Source organism: Crocodylus siamensis, chromosome 11, assembly GCF_052110815.1.
Source record: "Crocodylus siamensis isolate JL-2025a chromosome 11, ASM5211081v1, whole genome shotgun sequence".
NCBI classification, from domain to species: domain Eukaryota; kingdom Metazoa; phylum Chordata; order Crocodylia; family Crocodylidae; genus Crocodylus; species Crocodylus siamensis.
In genome coordinates, this window is record NC_143405.1 from 25,988,733 (window position 1) to 26,011,572 (window position 22,840).

A 22,840-nucleotide genomic window follows, 5' to 3' on the forward strand; every position below is an offset into this window, starting at 1 on the left:
GATTGGTGCCCTGCCTAACCCAAAATAGGATATTTAATGCCTGGCAGTATTCGGTTTGGATTGGTTAATATTAATCTTTGATTTCTCTCCCCACCCAAACAAGTTAATTAAAATGTGCCAAGGGAAAATTGCAAATTTTAGTTGAGTTGAGTTTAACCACAGCTAGCCCCTATTCTGCAGTCACTTCATTAACATGAAGTAGTCCAGGGATCAAATATTTTCTTTTCTAGTCTCCTAAGATATTTTGTCATAAATTGAGAGTAAATAACAGTGGAAATGGGTTTAAGTAAAACAACTATTTTACTGGGATGTGTCTCAGCTGTTTTAACCAAATCCTAGCGAGTGGGAATGGCTGCTGGTTTGACTGGGGGGACGGGGGGAGTACACCATAAATTCTGCTTAATGGAGATGCCTTGCTGCCAGCAGTAAACTCTACTGAACCAAGGATGGAACTCTAAATTGTGCTTTACTATTGTATGTTGGTTAAAAGGGAGGAATAAAGGAAAAGCCCTGAAAATTTTTCTTAACCAGAGGATATATTTATCCTATTTATGTTCTGTTCAAGGACCTTGTAGTGCTCAGTGGTTCCAATGGCCAGGGTTTTACTATGAGGCCTGATCATAATTCCTGTTCACATAAACTGGAAATCAGGTGTTTTTTAGCAACTTTGCAATTGCTGCAAACAGCCTCTCCAACTTATTTCTCTCAAGACGGTTGTGTTTGCTACTAGGTTTCTATGTGCCCTCTCTACTTACCTTTCCCATGTCCCATGTTAAAGTGGGATACATCAAGCATGGTTTGCAGCCTGTGTAGTCATTGTAAAAATCCTCCGAGTGTGTAGAAGCTATTCACCACCATCTGGGTATGCTGGATGCAAAAGGTGCTGTTGAATGAGTCTCCTCAGTAGGGCATTTGCAGTTCCCTGGTAGTTTTGCATGTTATTTCTTCTCACAACTCTTTTAACAGTTTGTCTCTGTCTCTGTGGTACCACTGCATACCGTTCTAGCCAGGGCAGAAGCTAAACCAGGAGTGGGCAACATGCAGCCTGTGGGCTGGATCCGGCCCACCAATTCATAGTTTCATAATTTCTAGAGTCGGAAGGGACCTGAATAGATCATCTAGTCCGACCCCCTGCCATGGCAGGAAATAATACTGAGGTCAAACGACCCCAGCAAGATGTTCATCCAACCTCCTCTTAAAAACCCCCAGGGTAGGAGCCAGCACCACTTGTCTTGGAAGTTGGTTCCAGACCCTAGCTGCCCTGACCGTGAAGTAGCGCTTCCTGATATCTAGCCTAAACCTGCCCTCTGCCAGCTTGTGACCGTTATTCCTGGTCACTCCTGGCAGTGCACGGGGGAACAGTGACTCCCCCAATGCCTGCTGGTCCCCCCTGACTAATTTATAACAGGCCACTAGATTCCCCCCTCAGCCTTCTCTTTTGGAGGCTGAACAGGTTCAGGTCCCATAGCCACTCCTCATAGGGCCTGCCCTGCTGCCCCCGATCACGCAAGTGGCTCTCCTCTGGACCCTCTCCATGCTGTCCACATCCCTCTTGAAGTGCGGTGCCCAGAACTGGATGCAGTACTCCAGCTGCGGCCTGACCAGTGCCGCATAGTGAGGGAGGATCACCTTTTTGGACCTGCTCTATGGATGCATGACAAGGTGCGGTTGGCCTTCCTGACTACCTCCCCACACTGCCGGCCCATGTTCATCTTGGAGTCAATGATGACTCCAAGATCCTTTTCCGCCTCCGTGCTGACAAGAGGGGGGTTCCCCAGCCTGTAGGTATGGTTGCCGGTTGTTCCTCCCCAGGTGCATCACCTTGTACTTGTCTGTGTTTAATCCCATCCTATTCACATCTGCCCACCCTTGTAACCTGTCTAGGTCTAATTGTAGCCTGATGCTTCCTTCTAATGTGCCCATATCCCCCCACATCTTAGTGTCATCAGCAAATTTGAACAGGGTGCTTTTTACCCCCTCATCCAAATCGCTGATGAAGATGTTGAACAGTGCGGGCCCGAGGACCAAGCCCTGGGAACCCCACTGCCCACGTCCTTCCAGGTTGAGAAGGACCCATCCACTACCACCCTCTGGGTGCGGGCCTCCAGCCAGTTGGCGACCCAATTGACTGTGGGCATCGACACCACAGTCCCCCAGTTTCTTAATGAGAACAGGGTGAGAGACAGTGTCAAATGTCTTCTGGAAGTCCAGGAAGACTATGTCTATTGCTACCCCTGCATCTAATGATCTGGTGATCTGATCGTAGAAGGCCACCAGGTTGGTCTGACAGCACCTGCCACTGATGAACCTATGTTGGTTGCCCCTAAGCATGCAGTCCCCTGCTGGCCCCTCCTGGATGTGTGCCAGCATAATTTTCTCAAACAGCTTGCTAGGATTGAGGTGAGACTAACTGGCCTGTAGTTTCCTGGGTTCTTCCTCCCTCTTTTGAAGATGGGAACCACGCTGGCCCTCTTCCAGTCCTACAATTGATTGTATCCTGCCCATGGCTGTCCCTGTGGCATTCTACATGAAGCCAAGTCCTGCCTAGGGCAGCCTGTACCTCACTCCTGCCCTGGCCCTGGCCATGCACAGCTTCCCAGAAGGGTTGCTTTTGCTGCTCCTGCAGCCAGCTGGGTGCTACTCGGGTGCCTCTTTTCCAGTGGTACCTCTTCCTTCTCCTCCTCCTCTTGTCCTTGCTGCACCTGCGGGCAGAGTGGGTGGAAGGCAGCCAGAGTGGCAGGAGTGGATAGGGCCCAGCCCTATGCAGAGTACCGTAAGTGCAGCCATGGGCCAGGTGGGGGGTGGGGGAGAGTAGACACCAAACCTCAGTGCATCACTTGGGCCAGCTCTGCTGTGTGGGCCTGCCCCCCACCACTAGCTTCCAGGACCCTTCCACACACATGGGCGTACACCCACCTCCCACATGCACTATACAAAATTAAGACTTTATTTTGAGCTATTATGCCTCTATATACACTACTCAAAAAAAACCATAAATCAGGATAAAAAAATTTTTTTTAACTAAAGTTAAAATATAGTAGATGTTAGATTTTTGTGTGTGGTGTGTGTGTGTGATTTGTTTTTATCTATAATTTGTTAAAATGATATCTTCTGAAAGATTTTGTCAGCCCTCAACAGCTCACCAGAACTCCTGAGTGGCCTGCCAACTGAACTAATTGTCCACCGTGGGCTAAACTGACTAGCATCAAGCCATGTCTGTCCTCCAGTAACACAGTGTGTTACTACTGAACATACTGAGCTGGACTTAGTTGGTACACAGGAGAAGAATGGCCTGGTGGTAGTTCTGACTCGGGAATCTAAATTTGTCTTCCACTGGTTTAGAACAGTGCCAGGGAAGTGGAAACAGAAGGCACCTGTGGTAGAGAGAACAGGTTAGGAACAGCCTTTGGCTTTTCCTGGAATGGGAAAAGCAAGTATTTGATCTAGGCCAGCTGGCATCTTACGGTGACATAAGTATCTCAGGGCTTCTATTCTGTCTTTGTGACTAGGTGAGCTGGTGGGAGGCTGAAGGCATATAAAACAATTCAGCTTCTTTAAGCAGAAGGGCTTCTCGTTATATCTTAAAACACTTCAGTGTTTGGCCAGTCTTTGGAATCAGATCAAACAGCATTGCATTGAAAAAGTAGATCAGGAACCTTTGAAGTTGATGTGCAAAATGGATTCAGAGATCAAAGCATAGGCAACAGGTGCATTAAAAAACCATCAGATCCCCACCCAAACCCTCTGTATATTCCATTGATCCAGACAGGGTCACTTCCTAATGCCATATGCCCCAGAAATACCTAGACAACTAGCTCTCCAGTGTAATCTGGAAAGGGTACCTGCTTCTTGGTCATGTGTCAGATATCCCAGCTGAGCTTCCTACAGTGTTTCCTATTTCATCTCCTTAAAAAAAAAAGGGGAGGCTTACTGTGTTAGAGGGGGAAGAGGACTGCTATAACTGGAAACCTTTTACTTTTCTGGGAAAGATCCCACACAAATCCTAGTAGGAGAAACAATTCTAAGCAAAGCCCTGGGCTGAACCACCTTGTGACTAGCGCCAAAGACTTGCCATTTGTGGAAGCGTGATGCAGTTGGGTGGGAATCTAAAGCCCCTTTGATTCTGGACTGTTCAGTTGACAATTGCTTTGAGGGACTGCTTTGGGTTTGGTGTCCCTGAAGCCCTTTTTAAATATCCCCAATCCTGCTTCTGTCTCAGAAACAAATGAAGTATTTGGAGAAGCAGAAGGAAGATGCCAAGAATGCGAAAGAAGAGGCATGCAGGCTCAGAAACAAGCTGCAAACTATGGAGAGGTTAGAGCTGGGACTGTGCTACGTACACCTATACTTGCAGAAATGAGCAGGCAGGGCAGTGGCTTATGCAGAGGGTTTTTACAAGGGCTATAAATGCTGGACATGCAGAGCTGCTATGAATCTGCTTTTCTTCTTTCTCTGTTGGGGTAAGCTGCAGAGCTACATATGAGCACAGATGTGTCCTCCTGGCCTGTCTGAGCCTGTTACCACCATGTTCCATCTATCTTTCTCACCCTCAACACCTCCTCTCTCACCTGTTGAAGAAAGGTTTTTCCATTAGCATAATGAAGTTAGGCATGCCTGACTTATGCCTTCCTGCCTAGCCTTGGTTTGACTAAGGCTGTCTTATGAATGGGGTAACTCAGGCCTAGAGATAGCAATGTATTGTCTGTGGATACAGTAAATTAGTGACAAAGAATAAAACTCAGGAGTTCTGCCTCCTAATCCAGGGCTTAGTCCACAAGAGTTAAGTTGTCCCTGCTGTGCTAAGCCATTGCTGCTCTACTTCCTCACCAGCAGCCAGTGACTTGGGAGGATGCTGGTAAGAAGTTGTAACTTCTTCCCCCAGCTGGAGAAGAAGCAGCAGGTGGCCTACATCTACAGTAATTCTCCATGAGTCCTGACAGCTAGCTCTAGGGTGCCAGGGCTCATCTGCTTTCTTAGCCCCTGCTGCACTGCTGTTCTGTTACCTGACCAGCTGCTTCTGTTGCAGGATTGAGATTCTATTAAAGAGCCAACGCCCAGAAGTGGAGGAGATGATCCGAGATATAGGAGCAGGGCAGGCGGCAGTGGAACAGCTTGCAGTCTATTGTATCTCACTGAAAAAGTAGGTGTTGCTGGTTTGGCTGTAGTTTGTTCTATCGCCTTTGTCTGTAGATATAGCACTCCCCCTACAGGGCACTGCCAGGAAGTACAGTGATTTAGCTAGAGTGACTGCCTATTACTACATGGTGGGGTTGACTGACAGAATTCAGGTGACTTAGATTGGAGACTGCCACACAGATTCTCCCACTGTCCCTGTAGAGACATGAGCATCACTATGGGAACAATTGTCATTGCATCTAGGGGATGATGATTGGCTAAGAGCCGAGAGAACAATCTCTTCATGTGTTCAGAGGATGGGTGGCATAATATCCACATGTCCATGCAGAGTGTAGTATTGTGCAGCTGCAGGCCAGGTTGTTCTGTACTCCCAAGTTCCTATCACACTAATCTGCAGTGACTCCAGATCTTCCAGGAGACCCTTCCATTCATACTGTGATAAATTACAGCTTTTGTGTAATTGCAATCTTAATACTGAGCTGAACAAGCACACCTGCATTGTTATCAGAAGAGATTTTGCACAGAAGGTACCCAAAGTGCCTGTGGAAAGTATTTTTAAAGCAAAATTATATGTGTGTTTCTCAGGAAGGAGGCTATCTCCTTTTTCATGTGAATGACATGTCTTCACATTTGCAGTCAAGGGCTTTATTCTTGCTCCTTCTAGTTGTCCAGGCTTAGTCTCCCTCTAGGCTTGTTTATAGATTAGCCTTAGTCATAACTGAGTTGCTCCCCAGAAGAGTTCTTATGGAACACACCGATTTGCACCAGGCATTCTGCTGAGAAGCTGTGATTTGAGTTTTTTGGGGGGCTGCATCTGGTCACTGGCTCCTACTAAGAATCCTGCGATAATTCATAGAATTGACTCTTTTGGGCCATTTCCAGGGAATTTGAAAATCTGAAGGAGGCTCAGAAGGTGTCTAGCGATATGACAGAGAAGCTGAAAAAGGAGCTGTTTTCTGGCAATAACAAGGTAAAGGGAAAGCAGACAATATTTTGTGAAGCATTGGGTTGATCTTGCTTCCATAGGCCAGTGTCTGTTGCTGCAGACCTGGACCCGCAGCAAAGAAAGCTTCCTGCAGCAAATACTGCTTTCATCCACCTGGATCAGTAATGCTGGTTACTACTTAGGACTAAAAAGTTTGCCACATTCTCTCATATTTCACCAGTCCCTGAATAAGAGACGCTTTGGTTTTGGAATGTGAAATGAAGAAGAAAAGATCATTCCTTGAAAATACCAGTAGCGTGGTATTTTCGTAGGGAAAACACAAGCAGGTGCCATGGAGGGGAAGCAAAAACCTGTGGCTGCTCTGTTAACCCCCTGCAGGACAGGGCAGATACTGCTGGCTGAGCTGAACTGCCAAGCCCTTCTTCTCTTTTGGAGCTGAGGTGGGTGAGCAGCAAGCAGGGCCTGCTAGCATTGCTGAGGGCCCCATCATAGCCAGCAGCACCTGTGGGGCCAGCTTGAAGGATCCACCTGGGTTGAGCACAGGCCAAGCAGTTTGGGTCCAGCAGGATTGTGCCCTGAACTGACCTGTCAGGCACTGCTGGCTTCCTACCTCCTTTCGCTCAAGAAGAAAAGTGAGGGCCCGATTCTCTTGGAGCTGAACTGCCCAGCCCCTCTTCAAGCAAGGTGAACAGCCAGGAATGCCTACCAGTTCATCTGGGGCCCAGCTTGAGAAGAGAAGCTAGGCAGTTCACGCCTCAACTAGCAGTGTTCACTTAGTCAGCTGAGGGATCAATCTTGGTGGACCCAAACTGCCTTGTCCCTCTACTTCAGGCAAGTGGACCCCCAGTTAACACAGCAGGTGCTGCTAGATGCCTACGTGTCCTCAGAGGGGCTGAGCAATTCAGTTCCCATAGGATCTGGCCCTCTGCTTATCTCATTTCCTTATTTGACATGCCCCCCAGTTTCCAGTAGCTAATTGTTGGGGGAAAAGATGCACATCATATTTGAGTAAACATGGTAAATATCCAAATTTGAGCTCCAGATTTTAATTTGTGACTTCCTATGCATAGGGTTGGAGTGCCTCAAGTTATGGCAGGGCTGGTAGCTTGTCATATAAAGCTGTTAGTTTGAAACATGCTCTTGCAAGATGCACTTTGGAACAGCAGTGAATTCTTTGCATCAGTTTGCTGTTGCATATCTAAGCAGCTACAGCCTTTCCAGCTTGGAGAAGTGTAAATCTATCTGGGTCTTTCCTGGGCAGTAGCCTCTAGAGGTGCATCGATATATTGGTCGCATATTAGATCCGAACCAATAACAGGAAAATTAACACTATTGGCCATTGGCTTTTTTGGGGCCAGTAATGTCATCGATTAAATGCTCTGCACGTGCATGCAGTCACAGCATACAGATGATCAGGAGTGCAGCCTGGCAGACTGGAGACCAGTGTCCAGCTGGTAAGTCTGTGGGAGGGGTAAGGAAGGGAGTGGAGGAGGGGAAGACACTGCCCAGCCAGGGCGATGAATGTGACCCCAGGAGCGCAGATCCACGGGCAGCTCATAAGGGGGACATGATGGGGTGTGGCGGGGGGGTGGCTCCCCTGGGGAAGGCATGAGGAGTATGTGCACAGGGTGAGTGTGGGCTGCCTGCTGTGGCCTTGGGGCCAGGGACTGTGCCAGCCTCTTCCTGGCAGGGGAGCTGGGCTGGGGCTGTGCTCTGGGCCGGGAGGGCCAGGGTGGGTGGTGGTGGCGCTGGGAGGAGTGGCTACAGGGAATTTTGGGGTGGCTGTAGTCCACCCCATAGCCCCACTCCCAGTACTGCTGCCATCTGCCCTGTGCCAGCCCAGCCCCTGGCCCTGAGTCCACAGCAGTTAACATGCCCTTGCCCCACACACAACTCTGGGGGAGGCACATGCCTCACATGTCTCCCCTGGGGGGGGTGCACAGCGATGGATAGCTGCCCACCTTTCCATGTCCCCTGAATGAGCCACTTGCGGGTCCATCCCGATTCTGAGATCACATTCACTGCCCTGGCTGAGCAGTACCTGCTGCTGCCCCACTTCCTCCCTCACTGTGGGGGCCTTGATCTGTCCCCCTGCAACACCCCTTCCCTCTCCAACACCCCTCTAATAATTGGCCATCAGTATCAGCCAATAAAAAAATTATTGGTGAACCCCTAGTAGCCTCCCTTGGCAGTTTTGGCAAGGTCTGTGGTGCTTAGCCTGCCATACTGACTTGGACAATGGGTGGGATTGAGTATTGAATCCAAATGCACGCTCCAAGGTGAAGAGATCCTGAGGGTGCATTGTCATTACACTGTTATCGACAAAGGCAGCTTTAAAAGAGCCTGTATGGTTTCAGGTACTAGCAGTTGCATTCAGGCTGCTGTAGCTTAGGAATACCCAAAGTAGGATAAGGTACAGTGCTGTTGAAGTCCTGTGATGTGCTAGGAGCCCAAGGGCCAGAGTACTTAATTATTTTCTTTGAATTTCCTTGTGTCACATTAAGGTAGCCCAAGCCCTAGCTGAGATCTGAAACTGCAGATTTTGGCAAGTCTGTACCATGAGTGTCAATGTAGCACAGGTGCTGTTCTAGTGGAACTAGCAAAACCCAGTCACTATGTTCATTCTGCAGCTGATAACCCACAATCTCTTTGTATTCACTTCTTATGGTTATAAATAACTGAGGCAGAGACTAGCTGCTGCCACCATGCGTTAGATCACAGAAAAGCTGTCAGTGCTAGGTGAGAGAGCACAGGAAGCAGTGTATGAAGCATCTCAGCTGGGGTTAAAGTAAGCAACCTGCAGAGGGGGCAGTTTCAGGATGGCTTGAAAAAATGGATAGGTGTGGATTGCTCATCCAGAAATGTTCCATAAATTTAAGCAGTAGCTGTGTATCTGTGTGATAGAAAGCTTAGTTCTCAAATGACACATTCTGAAAGCTGACTTAGGAGAGTCTGTGGCTGCTATTCAGCTGAAATGTGTACTGTCAAGATAGCTGGGATCACTGTCTAGCATTGCACCATGATGTATAATTGGAATGGCTGAACTGCTATTATTTTGCAGCTACAGAGAACTGTATCGGAGTTGGAGAAGACGAAGGAGGAGTTAAAAAATACTCAAAAAGATCTGAGGAATGCAGACAAGGAGATCATGGTGAGACCTTCACTTCTAAGCCTTCAAGATTTCGCAGCAGTCCATGGTCTAGAGCAGCAGAGCCAGGACTTTGAGCTACCTGCTAGCTGGGTACTAGCTTACAGGTCATTCTGCTCCTCCTTCCTCATAGAATCATAGACTATTATGGTTGGAAGGGACCTCAGGAGGTCATCTAGTTCAGCCCCCTGCTTAAAGCAGGATCATCTCCAACTAGATCATCCCATACAAGGCTTTGTCTACCTGGGTCTTTAAAACCTCCAAGGACAGAGATTCAACAGCCTCTCTGTGTAGCCTGTCCCACTGTTTTACTACCCTCATAATGAGAGAGCTTTTCCTGTCATCTAACCTAAGCTTCCCTTGCTGCAATTTCAGACTATTGTTCCTTGTACTGTTCTCTGCCACCACTGGGAACAGTCTAGTGCCTCCTCTCTGTAGCTACCTTTCAAGTAGGATATTCTCACATGTTCTCATCCCTTGATTCTATCTCTCCCTGTGTTTCAGCTTGTGTTCTCTCCTGAGAAAGGGGAAGGAGGGTGCAAACTTCATCTGTGTTATAAGTTTACCATTTGTCTTATTGGTTCTGTGTTGCTTTTTTTTTCTCCCTGAAGAGTTTGAAGAAGAAGATTGAAATCATGCAGGAGACCCTGAAGGTGCCATCTGTATCCAATGAGACACTCAGCCGACTAGTCTTGGAAAGGTTAGATAAGTGTATGAGAATCAGTGTGGTGTGTAATGCTGTTACTGCTCTGCAGGCAGGGATGAGGATGAGATTCAAGCTCCTAAGAATGTACAGTCTAGTGGGCAATGAGGAAAGTAAAGGGTAAGTAGCAGCAGAAAATTGTAGCAAATGGTGAAGCATGGCAGACACCATGGTAGCTTAACCTTTCTGGTTTGTGTATTTTACTCTTTCCTCCCTCCTCATTGATGATGGTTTGATAGGAAACCAGGGGTTCTGCTCACCTTTTGTCTTGCTATCTAGAGCTGATAGTCTTGGTGCATCATGGAAAGTTGCTGGGTAAAAGCTAGGCCTAGTGGGAGTTCCCAGCTGGTTGGATTTAGCATGATGCAGTGGTGCTGGGAGGGCAAAAGGGCTTAAGCGCCTTCCACTCAAGAAATCAGTGTACTGTACAAACACTGTAACCTCAGAACCCTGGATAGCAAGACGGGTGGTTTAGATTGAGGAGCAACATGCTAGGCCCCTTCCAGTCTTGTGGTCAAGTTGGCTTAGGAAGGGGTTGTTTTCTGTGTTTGGGAAGTCCCTGGGATGCTGTGGTTGTTACTGGAAGTCCATACCAACATCTATTTAACCAGAGTGCTTTACACTGGAAGGGGGCAAGAGCTTATGAATGTGTGGATCTGTGCAGCAGTGAACACTGGCTTGGTGGTGTTTTCTTCCTGAGCTTGTATAGCACCCTGTACGATGAAACTGTCCTCTTGCCTGGGGTTTTCTGGCACCAGTACATCTGTTTTTATCATTGCTATTAATAAGTATTTATCTTGAGATACTGAGCTGTCTTCACTGTCTACCAGACAGTATGTAACATTGTGCCTGTTACTAATGTATCTTCGAAATGGTGTTGTAGCCCTGCTCCTGTGAAGTTGCTGAAACCCAAACTCCACCATCCTGCCTGCAGTGATGAGATTGATCTGGATGCCACATTTGATGTACAGACACCTGACCACCAGCCTCAAAAATCTACCACCACCCCTGCGAAAAGACTTAAGCTAGATAAAAAGCAGTGAGTTTTTCCCTTCCTCTGGCCATAGATGGGATAAATGTGTGCATCCCTCTGACCTTCCCACATCTGCCTGAGCACTGGGCTAATCTCCAGCTGTTTTTAAGTCATTGCATTAAGGGACATTTAGACCTTAATTATTTGACCTTTCATGTAGCATGCTGACTTAATGACTTTCTTCTTGTGGCTGCAGTGCTTCCCTGCAGCAGTGAAATGAGGGTAGAGGTCTGCTGACTCACTGATCTGGTTTCTTACAGGCCTCCTATGGTGAACCTTGCCAAAAAAATTCTGAAGGAAGCAGCAGAGGTAAAGTAGCCTATTTATTGAACTCCATTCTGTTGCCTCTCTTATTCTCCTCCTCTTCCTACTTTTAATAGGCTTAAGAAATTGGCGTTCCATTCCCTCAGGAGATTGATCATCTGACAGCTGACCCACTTTGATCAGATCTTAGTAGTGTGATGTGTGATCCAAGGTGCATTGTTTGGACTTGTACAGGGCCTCATTTGCCATTGTCCATGTGTCAGGGACTTTCTGGCCTTGGTGGGTGCCTGTTGATTATGTGTTCTGCAGAGTTTTGGGGCACTCTGCAATGTAAGCACCAAGCCAGTGTTATTAGTTTAACCCAGGGGTGGACAAAATATGGCCCGTGGGCCGAATCTGGCCAATCAGGTGACTTTCATCCAGCCTGTGGGTGCCCACCAGTTGACTGTATCCTGCTTAGCCCTCATACTTTGCTCCCACTTTCATGTGTGGGAGGGCCCCAGCCCTGGCTAGCACACAGCTTCCAGGTGGGGCCACAGCTGCAACTGCCAGAGGACATGTTCAGCTTCCCTTGCCACTGCCTTATTCAGTGTTACCTGTCTAAACAAAATTCAGCAAGTAAATCTGGTCATTCAATCTTTTCTCTTTTTAATGGAACAGAGCAAGACAGATGACCCAGATGATGACCTTCTGAAAGGACTTCTGCCAGCATTTATCAGGAATTCTGTTCTTTCCAGGAAGCCATCTGGTAGCAGCTCATTGGGGTTGCAGAAGAATACAGGCACTGTGAGTGTGAACTGCCCTCCCCAAATCCTCCAGCAGTTTGACTTCTTTAAGGGTTAGCACAATTTATTCTTGCCCCAGTGAGGGACAAGGAATGAAATAAGGCTTTACCCTGCCACCTTTCTCTGTTCTGGAAATCCCTTTCCCCTCAGGCACTGTCCAACCTTTGCTACGAAGCTAGTCATACACATTCAGTAAGATTGTTTCCACCCTTACTCCATGGAGCTTTGGGTATCTTCCTCCATATCTCTCAGTGACTGGGCTTGACTCCAGATATTGAGATCTTAGTAGACAAGCTTCCCATGTGTAAGGTAGATCAGCTTCCTTCAGGAAATTATCAAGACTTTTAATAGGGGCTAGTGACTTGGTGCATTTAATTGGAGACTCATCTCACAGGTCTGTTTTTTTTTAAAGTGAATGATCAACTGTTCCTCCAAATCTGGCTCTATTGATGTCACCCAAAGTCACAAACCCATTTTGCCTCAAAGTATTCTGCATGTGGGCTTTGGGTTGGCAGTAAAGATTTATTTCTTTTTCCTCTAGGTGAGAATGGGGTACGATGGCTTAGGAGGCAGAACAAAGTTTGTACAGACTGTATCCTTTCCCCAATATGAAATTAGCAGTGGACTGAAGAAAAACAGCTTCCCTCTCAAGCTGGTGTGGTTAGGTTTAGGTTGAGCAATTCAGTGCTCCATATAGACAAAGAGGCTGGAAACTCTTAAGAGGAAACATGTTTGTTTTGACTTTGTTAAAAGTTTTTGTTTTTGTTCAGAGTAGACCTACCATATTTATTTGAATCCAAGATAAGCACCCCCCACCCCCAGCATTCAACAAGGGACAGGAAGCCCCTTGTCTTTGATTTGAGTAAAGGCAGAGGAGGGATAGGCAGCTGCTGCAGTGCCAACTCTATGCCTAAACCCAAGTTAGGGCCAGAGTCAGAGCTGCAGCAGCTGCCTGCCTGCCTGCCTCATATAGTCTCTGCCCCCTCTTTTCCCCCCAAACCCTCACACCACTACCCGCTGTCCTGCATAGCTCCAGCTCCATTCCCTCATGGGGAACAGAGTACAAGGAAGCTCTGGCTCCCAGCCTGGTCACGCAACATTTTCCTGGGACACCAGAGCTGCTGCTACCACTGCTTACGGGCTATGCTGGGGCCAGAACTTCCATGTGCTCTGGGAGGGAGAGGATCCAGAGCAGTGCCTGATAGTAAGTAGGGTGGGAGCAGAGGCTGTGGTGAGTAGGCAGGGGGGTAGGAAGGAGGGGCACCACCATGTAAGGTGGCAGGTGGCAAGGGGTGAAGGCACTGGAGCTGGGGCAGGTGGGACAAATGGTGAGAAAATGTGGTTGGGAGGCAAGCAACCCCATCTTCCTGCTACTGTTTTCTTTGCTTAGCAGTTGTGGGGAGGGGGAAAGTGAATTTAAGATGACCTTCCAATAATAAGATTCTATGTGGAAAATTGTAACATACTTAAAAAAAATTTTATATACAAAATGTAATTATTGGGGGATTGTCTGAAATTCAGGTCTGTCTTGGATTCAGGTAAATAATAGCATTTCAGCAAATCCTGTTTTCTGTGCACCGAGTTGAACCACATTTCAAAATATGGCCTAGTTGGGAGAGCCAGAACACTATTGAACGCATCAATATACCTGGTTAAAGCTGTTGTAGTGTCATTTCTTGCTGCCGTGCCTTGGGTTGGACAGCAGATCAATTTGTGTGATAGGTGCTTGTGTGGAAGACTTGTGGCTCAGACACACAGCTGTTGAAGGGTTTATGGCTTCTTGGACCCAGGGCCTAATGCTTTTTAAACTTATTTTGAGAGGGAAATCATGCCATTCAAAAGGGATGCGGAACTGGAAACAGGACAGTTATCTGATCACTACATAGCAGTGATTGGCGTGTAACCTTTGGGCCATCATTCAGGTAACCTTAATGCCTTTTGAAGAATAGTCTGTTATATGTATTCTGCTGTTAATGTATACATGGGCAGTATACCTAAGCTGTAGAGCTTTTTAGTCAGCAGTTACCATAGAGGGGGAATAGAAACTTTACATCTGTATGCTGGTAGTGACTAGGGCTACTTGGCCACACCAGTTTCTTCTCGCTGCCCATGGTTACAGTTGGAGCTTGCTGCCCTGAGCTATTGCTTATATTGTCTGTTATATAGTCTGCTAATATTGTAGCTAGTTCAGTTGACATAGTAGTGACGGGAGACTAGCTACCTCCCTGTATTTTTTATTTTCTTTTGGTACCAAGATTAGAATGCCTCTCAGACCTGAAGTTTAAATGTTGCCTATGTTTCAATGTTGTCCTGCCCCTGCATTACTACCATACAAGATGGGGCAAGCAAAATGTTCCTTTTCCTTGGTAAGGACTACAGCCTGGATCCTCAGTCCTGGGATGACTGACTCTGGTCCCCTTGCCAGCCAGGGCTGCTCTGACCTGGCTCAGCATGTCCCAGGCACGCATTCAAATGCCATGCCCGAGAACAATAAACTCCAGCACAATATGCACCAGAGTTTATTGCTGCGTGCTAATAGCACATCTAAATACTCCCAATGAGTGCTTCCTCATTTTGATGCACCACTGACCTCAGCAGGCCTCAAGGGCATGCAGTCAAACCAAGAGTTGAGAGATGTCTTCTTAGCAGCCTCATGCTTCTGAGACCTGCCCTTGGCTCTCACTGACAGTGCCCTGCTGTGTACATCAGCTGGCTTCACAAAAACAGCTGAAAGTGCTGATTTTTTTGACTACCTGTGGTTTCCTGAGCAAGGAAACCTGGATCAGACTTGGGGGTACAGAGATAGCTCCAAGAGAAAAGTCCTTACTCTTGGACTCCTAAAAGGACTCAATGCCTCATGAAAAAGATCTATAAATATGCCCAGGAATCAAGCATGACCTTAACCAAAGCACACTAATGATTAAATGTCCATCATCCATCAGTATGATAGATTAAATTACCCATCTTGCAGTGTTGCCATGGTCATGCATTCTGGTATCCAGTATAGAAATTTAAATTAAAACATCCCAATTAGAAACCAGCCAGCATATCCTTAAAAGCATGCTAATTCTGCTGGTGATGCTATTTACAAACAATAAAAGCAAAAGTTCTTTAGGCATATGCCACCCTTCTGGCCATGGGCAATGGTGAAGGCACTGAGGTGTAATCAAACAGTTCTGCCCTTTCTTTCTACCCTGAACTAGAAGCCTGTAATGTGAAGATGCATGTGGGCACTGCTGACTAAAATGCTCTCTAGCTCAAGCATTCGGGACAGGCAGCCACCAGCAGAAGAGTAAATAGGCTGACTACTCATCTCGCAGAATGCTGGCTACTGTAAAGTGAGTCGCCTCTTCCACTCTGAGTGTTCAGAACCCTGCACACTTTCAGTGACCTGGCACTCATGATAAATCTCCCCTTTGTACAGCCAGATCATCAGACTCATTTTCCTTGATAGTTTTATCCCTTCAGACAAACCCAACAGAGATTCGTCCATTACCTGGAAAGTACGGGAAAAGGAATGCCTCCAGGCCAGCATATGTGATTGCGGCAGCGTCTTCCTCTGGCTCTAACCAGGCCAAGTTGGATAGCTTCCTTCAGTAAACCTCAACAACTTGTACGGACGCTCCTGCATGAGTAGCCAGAAGTCTTTGGGATCAGAAACCTCTAAAGAACCACAGTACCACAGTAGATGCATGGTGCCATTCAGAGCCCTTTACAAGGGAATACAGCAATTTCTTGGTTTGCAGTTCATTCTAGAAAACGCAGGCTGAAGCAGAATGCTGGAGCAGGACCTATTTTGAGCTGCCAGCCTTTCTGGGCAAAGGAGAGTGCTGACATGAACCAGCCAATCTCAAGGTGAAAGAAGGCTAATGCTGTTGCTCAAGTGCTGGGGGGTTTTCTGGGGGGCGGGAAGAGGTGCACACAGCCCATGACTCCCTTTTTGATTTGTTTCACCCAGTTCTATCTACTAAGAAATCCAGTAACTGCTTGGGATAGAGCAGATCTAGAGAAGGCTAAGAATGTAGGTGGAGCATCAGAGTCAATGTCCTGACACCCAGTCCCCACCTCAGATGGATCTTAGTGTGGAAAACAGCCCTGCAGCTGGGAGTTTCTGGTCTACCCTTCAAGCCTGCACTTTTCTTCCTGCAAATTGATGCATAAAGAGATTTCTGAAATTATCTCTGCTTTCTGAGTATTGGTCCTTGCAGGTCTGATCAAGAAGCAAAAGACACATGTTGAGGAGTCTGTGATTCAATCCCTATAATTCCACTGGCTCCATGGGCAGCTGCTTCTGCCATAGTGGCAGGAGAAGCAGCTGGTGGTGATGTTTTCTGTTGTAGATTGCCTTCCTCCAGCATCCATTGTCTGTTGATTGATTGAGCTTTTGTCTTCCATAGCTCTGTTTCTCCCAACGCATGCTAAACAAAGAACTTCCTCTGTCTTCTCCAAGGCTTTACTCGCAGCATCACCAAGCTTCTGGAGGTGATGGTACTCCAGCTGTTTCAGAATTAGCTTGAGACTAAAGGTGGTGGTGTATAGCATCCAAGATCTAATAAACAGAAACATCCTTGACAACACTTTGGGGGCAGCTCCCTGTGCTGGGGGGAGGAGAGAAGGATCTACATTTCAGTCCCAGTTGTCCCAGATACTGGGGTAGCTTAGCAATCCTTTTCCAATACAGAGACATGGGCTGGATCCAGGCTTAATGTAAACTCCACTGAAAGAAAGGGACTTGCATGGATTAGGTCTTTTTATTTTTGGTTTTCAGTGAGATGAAAGTAGCTGCCTGTAATCCCAGGTTCCTTATTTTAAGCAGTGGAGATGCTTCTGCCAGATAGTTGCACTTGTCTTCTCTCTTCCATCATGACTAGGGACCTAACCTAGTAGGAGACTTGTTTATGCACAAGTAGTTCCACAAGGTTGGAGTCTGACAGGCCACCCATATGTTACTATCTTCATCTCCTTCTGTTGGGTGCTTGGGTCCTGGTGTCCACCCAAAGAACAAAGCAGTACCTGATCTACAGGCTTGAAAGTGGCTGAGGGATTGCTGCCTGACTATGTATCTTCTTTTCTTCAGATTGCTACCAAATATGCACCAGCAGTTTGATTAAGGGGTATTCTGTAATGAGCCTGTGTAAAGTAGAGGGATGCTTGTGGGGGTACTCTTATTGGGACTCAGATGTTCACAGGGTAGCACATGGATAATTCCAGTCTTGGGAGGTATTCATTTCCCTAAATAGAACTTCAAGTCCATCCCAGGCTCTTACTGAGCTGGAGGCTAGTGTGAATTTTAAAGGACTCTTGTCTAACTTTGGTTTGAAACGTAACTTAAACTTTTTTGTAGTTTTTAATTGTTATTAGCTGTCCCTGCCCTTCAGACTGGCTCCCTTCAGACAACAATGCAGATGTTCAATAAAAAAAATAAAAAGAAAACTTAGCCCTGTCTTTGCTGAGAAGATATTAGACACCTGCTGACTGTTAGTGAGGCCTTTCTACCGTGCCTCTTTGGCACTAAAGAGCTATCAGGTTTCCTAACTAGCCCTGGGACAAAATTTTAAGGCTCTATTCTGGGTTTGACTCGGACACAATGGAGTCATCTCTAAATACTGTACGTAATAAATTGGTTAGGGGGCTGGCTGGACAGATGAAATGTGCTTATATGGAAACAAAAATGTTTGTTTCATTTGTGTCACCAGATAGACCAAATCTAACAGTAGCTCCCTGTAGCAATATCTGTTCATAGATGGTACATAATGGAAACCTCCATTTAAGGCTTTCTGAGAACTTTGTGAAATAAATGTTGTGTTAAAATAGGTATTTGTTTCACTGTTTAACTGAAGTGACTGCTTTTGATGCATCTTCTCAGAGAAGGGTTCACACCCTTTAACTACAAGACAGGTGTTGGAAACCTAGCTCAAGTAGTGTCAGAAGGAAGTTACATTTGGAAGCGCACACAATACTTTCACCTTCCTCTGAGACATCTGGGGCTATTTAGAGATGGGACCTGCACTGGGTGGGCTACTGGTTTGATCCCACCTGGCAATTCCGTCCTCTGGTATACAGGGAGGGGGGCTGATGAGGAGGGAAAATACCAGGAAACAAAGTGTTTCTGTAGCACATACTGTAAGAATTAGTCTGCTCTGTTGCTGAGAATTAATTAATCTCCAATCTTCGGAGGGAAACTGAGAAGTGGAGAAGGTAAAATGACACATTAAGGATAGGTGATGTTGTCCATGGGATCCATGCTGGAAAGCTATGGAAATTGCTTTATAGCATATATGGAAGATAAAAAGTAGTGACCTCCCCTCTACATCCTTGGCTCTAGTTAACACTAGCGATGGAGCTTGGTGTCTAAGGTTTTCTAATATCTGCCCCTCTAGACTGCTGCTGCCCTTAGTCAGTTTCCTTGCCTGTGAGGATGGTGCTGCCTTCCTGTATCTCTCTCGTTCACAGGCCTGGGAAAAATAGGTGAGTACAGGAATCTTAAATGTTCTGTTTGCTGAAGAACCCACGTTTTCCTGTGACTTTACCAAAAGCGCGATGAGCAGCACCATTTCTGCTTCCCCCTACCCTGCTTCCCCTCCATGCAGAAATGGCATCACTTGCTGTGGGACACTGCTGCATTTTTGGTAGGTCACAGAAAAACATAGATTTCTATGGGTTTTACATAGAGATTTTCCACTTTTTTTTTTTTCCTGTGGAAAAACTAGGATCCCTGGTGATAGGTTTGGTCCTCTGAGAGGGCAAAGCTGGAAAAGTGAGGCTGGAATAGGTGTTGATCACTGAGGAGTGAGAAAAGCAGGAAATACCCTTGGCTGCTGGTTCATCATTCCCATCTCAGGATTCGTGTTGCTACTGGTTTCCAAATCATTGAGCCGCCTCACCTGCATTAGCCGCATGCATTAGGCAGGTAGACAGTCACTTGATTAGCCTTAAGATCTGTTCTTCAAGCAAAGCTAACAAGGATGGTTTGCGGCAGCTGGTGTAGCATCTTCATGCATAACATGAGGCACATTTACACAAGACACTAACTGCACAGCAGGCAAATAATGCTGCATAGTAGAGCGTCACGGTACCAACAGTGCTAATATGCTTCTGTGCAGTATTACTAGACTACTACACAGTAGAGTCACTAAAAGGGGTTCACCGGCACTACTAAACAATAACTCTGATTATTTTGCATCTATTTAGTACTTGTATAATCAAGTACTGAATAAATGACCAGTTACCGCTGCACAGTAGTGTCTTGTGTAGGTGTGCCCATGGACTAGAGACTGTCATCCAGGACTTTCTGTACCAAGTCCAGGTCTTGTGTTTTTGAAAGGCCATCCACTTCTGAGGTAAACATCAAAAGTGATGATAGAATACCCTGTGGTGCGATTACTAGGGATGCTACTATGATGAGCCACCCACCCCACTGCTTGACCAAAACCCCACTTCACGCGTCTCTTTTGGGGCGCCTACCTCCAGCTGACCCCCTTCATGAAGCACACCCACAAGCCTGGGGTAATCACCGCTACCACCCAGGCTCTGGTCTCTGTTAGGGCTCTATGCAGCCTGAGGTACACACCCCCTGCAGACCTTGGAGGTGTTTTGCCCTCTGGTAGTAATTCTGGGTGCTCCTTATAGCCTGGAGCCACCCAGGAAGTTTTCAGGTAGGGATGAATCAGATAATCGGCCAAGGTCTGCTAGGAGCAAAAAAGCCTATTGTTTTTTTCCCCCATCCCCCCTCAAGCATTTACAACTAGGCGTGTTGCAACATAGCTTTTATTAATCAGAGAAGAGAGAAATGGGAGAGGGGTAGAAGACAGAGGAGTATTAAAGAAAATGCCTTGAGCAAAACAGAATGGGCTTGTTGGCCTTACTGGCTAAATTTCAGGTAAGCTACTTAAATATACATCCAGAAAATTCTGGAGGCCCATGCTTCGGTGTGTGTTTCCAGAATGCCTGCTGGAGGAAGTCCACGCAGATCAGGTGACCTGACCCATAAATAACGTTTTTGACCTTATCCCCTGGTTCCAACCAGAAACAAGCATCCTCTGAACACTGCTGATGTAGCCCAGTCCTTTTAAAACTCATCAGCAACCCCTGGTGGAGTGACCAGTGTCACAAAACTGATCTCACAGGTTTCTTGGTGGGAGCCTTTCAAAAGCCAGTGCCCATTGCTTTACAGGGCTGTAGGCACTAGCATTTCTTGTTTAGGGAGGTTACCTTCATTACCTAAAAAGAAAAAACACAAATAAACACATAAGGCTACCTATAACAACAGAAAAGGTTGGGATGTCCAAGAGCTAGAGTGCTTTGGGGTGGTTCGGCATTTTCCAGCCTATTACCCCGAGTCATGTCTAGACAGCAAGTCTGCTACCAGTTCTGGCTTCCCTTGATGTGTTCCATTGTCAAGTTGAACTCCTGAAGCTGCCATGCCCATCTTTGCAGCTTAGTGTTGGTGTTCTGCATTGTCTGTAGCCATTGAAGTGGGGCATGGTCTGATAGGACTGAACTACTGTCACCTCAGGGCCTCAGCTTGTTCAGCACCCAGACGATTGCCAAACACTCCTTCTGTATAGACAACAGGTTCCATGCATGGGAAACCAACTTCTGGCTTAAGTATGCCATGTGGTGTCATGTCCCTTCATGCTCCTGCAGGAGTACAGCTTCAAATCCAGTGTCCAAGGCATTGGTGGCCACATAGAAGGGCATTTCAAAATCCAGTGCCCTTCAAATTGGCTGTTTGATCAGGGCAGGCTTCAAGGTATCCCAGCTTCCAGACTACCTGATCAGGCTTGTCTTTTTTGTCAGCTTGTGCAGGGGAGTGGCAGTTGCCCTAAAGGTGGGGACAAACCTTCTGTAGTACCCGACCAGACCAAGGAAGGCTCTGACCTGCTTCTTAGTTTGTGGGGGTGGTCAGTCTCTAATGGCCTTGATCTTATCCCACATCAGAGTGATTGTGTCCCCTTCCTGCCTCCCCACACACAGTGTCTCAAATACACCACTTTGGGTAATGCCAACTCGCATTTCTTGGCTTTCACTGTAAATCCAGCCTGTTTGATCCCATCTAATGCAGTGGTTAAATGAGTCCGGCATGATTCAAACTCCTGACTGAAGATGGCAAATGTTATCAATGTAGGCCGCTGCAAACTGATCGACTCCTTGTAGCAAATTGCTAATCAGTCTCTGAAAAGAGGCAAAAGAATTGTGCATATCAAAAAGTAGGACTGTGAACTCGTACAGTCCCAAAGACATGGTAAAGGCAGACTTGTTTATGGCATCTGGATCCAGTGCCATCTGCCATTTGGATAGACTGAGAGTAGAGATAAACTTGGCTTGGCCCACGGTGTTAAGCTGAGAGTCCATCCTGGGCATAGGGTAAGCATTGGGGGTAGTAATTGCATTCAACTTCCTGTAGTCCACACAGAACCTGATGGTCCCATCCTGCTTCCAGACAAGTACCACAGGGATGGCCAAGGGACTCAACTCTAGCATGTCATCAAGTTCGTGTTTTATCTCCTCCAGCACCTTCCCATTGACTGGGTAGGGCATTGAACGGATAGGGCAATGGCTGCCTGTATCTATAGTGTGTACAGCCAGGTCCGTTCTACCTGACCTGTTTGAGAACACGGTTTCAAAATCTCGGAGAGCTGTGTGGCTTGTCCTTGTCCTGGGAGGAAAGACTATCAGGCAGGCAAAGCTCCTCTACTCCTGCCTCTCTGTTCCAGTTAGTACACAGGACCAACTCCTGTTGTTCCTTGGGCGATTCTTCAGCGGAAGTAATCCACAGTACAACATCATTCCTGTCATAATAGGATGTAAGCATATTTATATGTACCGCTTTAGGCCTTTTGCCTGAGTTGTTCATGGCAACTACATAAGTCACGTTATCCAGCTTGTCCTGGATGATATGGGTACCTTCCCAAACTGCTTGCAGCTTTTCTGACTTTAGCAGCAGGAAAGCTATAACCTTATCCCCTGGTTCAAAGATACACGAGCGAGCCCCTTTGTCATACCAGACACGCTGTTTCTCCTGGGCCTATGCCAAGGACTCTTGCACCACCTTCATTTCAGCCAGCTTACCACAAAAGCCTAGCACATACTCTACCACTGATGTTTTGATACCTGGATATCTGATTGCCTAGCAGGGCAGGAGGAGTTTAAGTAGGTTCTAGTATACCCCAGCTTGGAGGAACTCTGACGGGTAGCTTAGGAGCAAAAAACAGAGTTCAACCCAGATAAGAGGGAACAGGTTGTCTGGGATAAGGGACTCCTTTATCGCCTCTGAGTGCCTAAAAACCATGCCGAATCCTGGGAGCCCTATTGCTAGCTCATGGTACCGCTTAAGTTCAGGCAGCAACTGCTCACCATGGTGCATGACTGACTCTATGCCAGTCACATGGGCATGGGTCAGACCCACCAGCAGCTCCTGGCAAACTCTTATTGGTTCAGGCTAGCCCAGAATGAGATGAACTATTGCAGACCGTGAGACAACCCCTCTTGCCCATCCAGTGGCATAAGAGAAAAGCTCCCCTATAGCTCCTCCCTATCATTGATCAAAACTTCCAAAGACTGGGAATAGATATTGTGAGCCCTTTAAGGCATGAGACGTGTAGAGGGAAGAAATACATCCTAACTCTTGTGGATTTCATGGTGTGGTACCTGGAGGCAGTTGCCCTAACCTCCACAGAGGCTCCCGTGGTTGCAGATGCCCTGACAAAGATCTTTTTCCAGCTGGGTTTCCCCTCCGAGATCCTGACTGACAGGGGTGGGTCCCTTATCCCAGACAACCTGTTCCCTCTTTTCTGGGTTGAACTCTGTTTTTTGCTCCTAAGCT

General features: G+C 46.9%; 1 protein-coding gene across 3 annotated transcripts in view; it reads left to right on the forward strand.

The window, feature by feature from the left end:
• The window catches only part of TRAIP (TRAF interacting protein), a 39,378-nt gene extending 17,215 nt beyond the window's left edge, over nt 1-22,163 (forward strand). For all 3 annotated transcript variants that reach the window (XM_090021748.1, XM_090021750.1, XM_090021747.1), the window contains exons 7-16: nt 4,220-4,314; nt 5,027-5,140; nt 6,019-6,106; nt 9,144-9,233; nt 9,842-9,930; nt 10,817-10,972; nt 11,227-11,275; nt 11,891-12,016; nt 12,557-12,607; nt 15,484-22,163. In XM_090021748.1, coding sequence (XP_089877874.1) covers nt 4,220-4,314; nt 5,027-5,140; nt 6,019-6,106; nt 9,144-9,233; nt 9,842-9,930; nt 10,817-10,972; nt 11,227-11,275; nt 11,891-12,016; nt 12,557-12,607; nt 15,484-15,615 — 990 coding nt within the window. In that variant the 3' untranslated portion in view covers nt 15,616-22,163. The remainder of the gene's footprint in view (nt 1-4,219; nt 4,315-5,026; nt 5,141-6,018; nt 6,107-9,143; nt 9,234-9,841; nt 9,931-10,816; nt 10,973-11,226; nt 11,276-11,890; nt 12,017-12,556; nt 12,608-15,483) is intronic.
• Nucleotides 22,164-22,840: the final 677 nt, after the last annotated feature.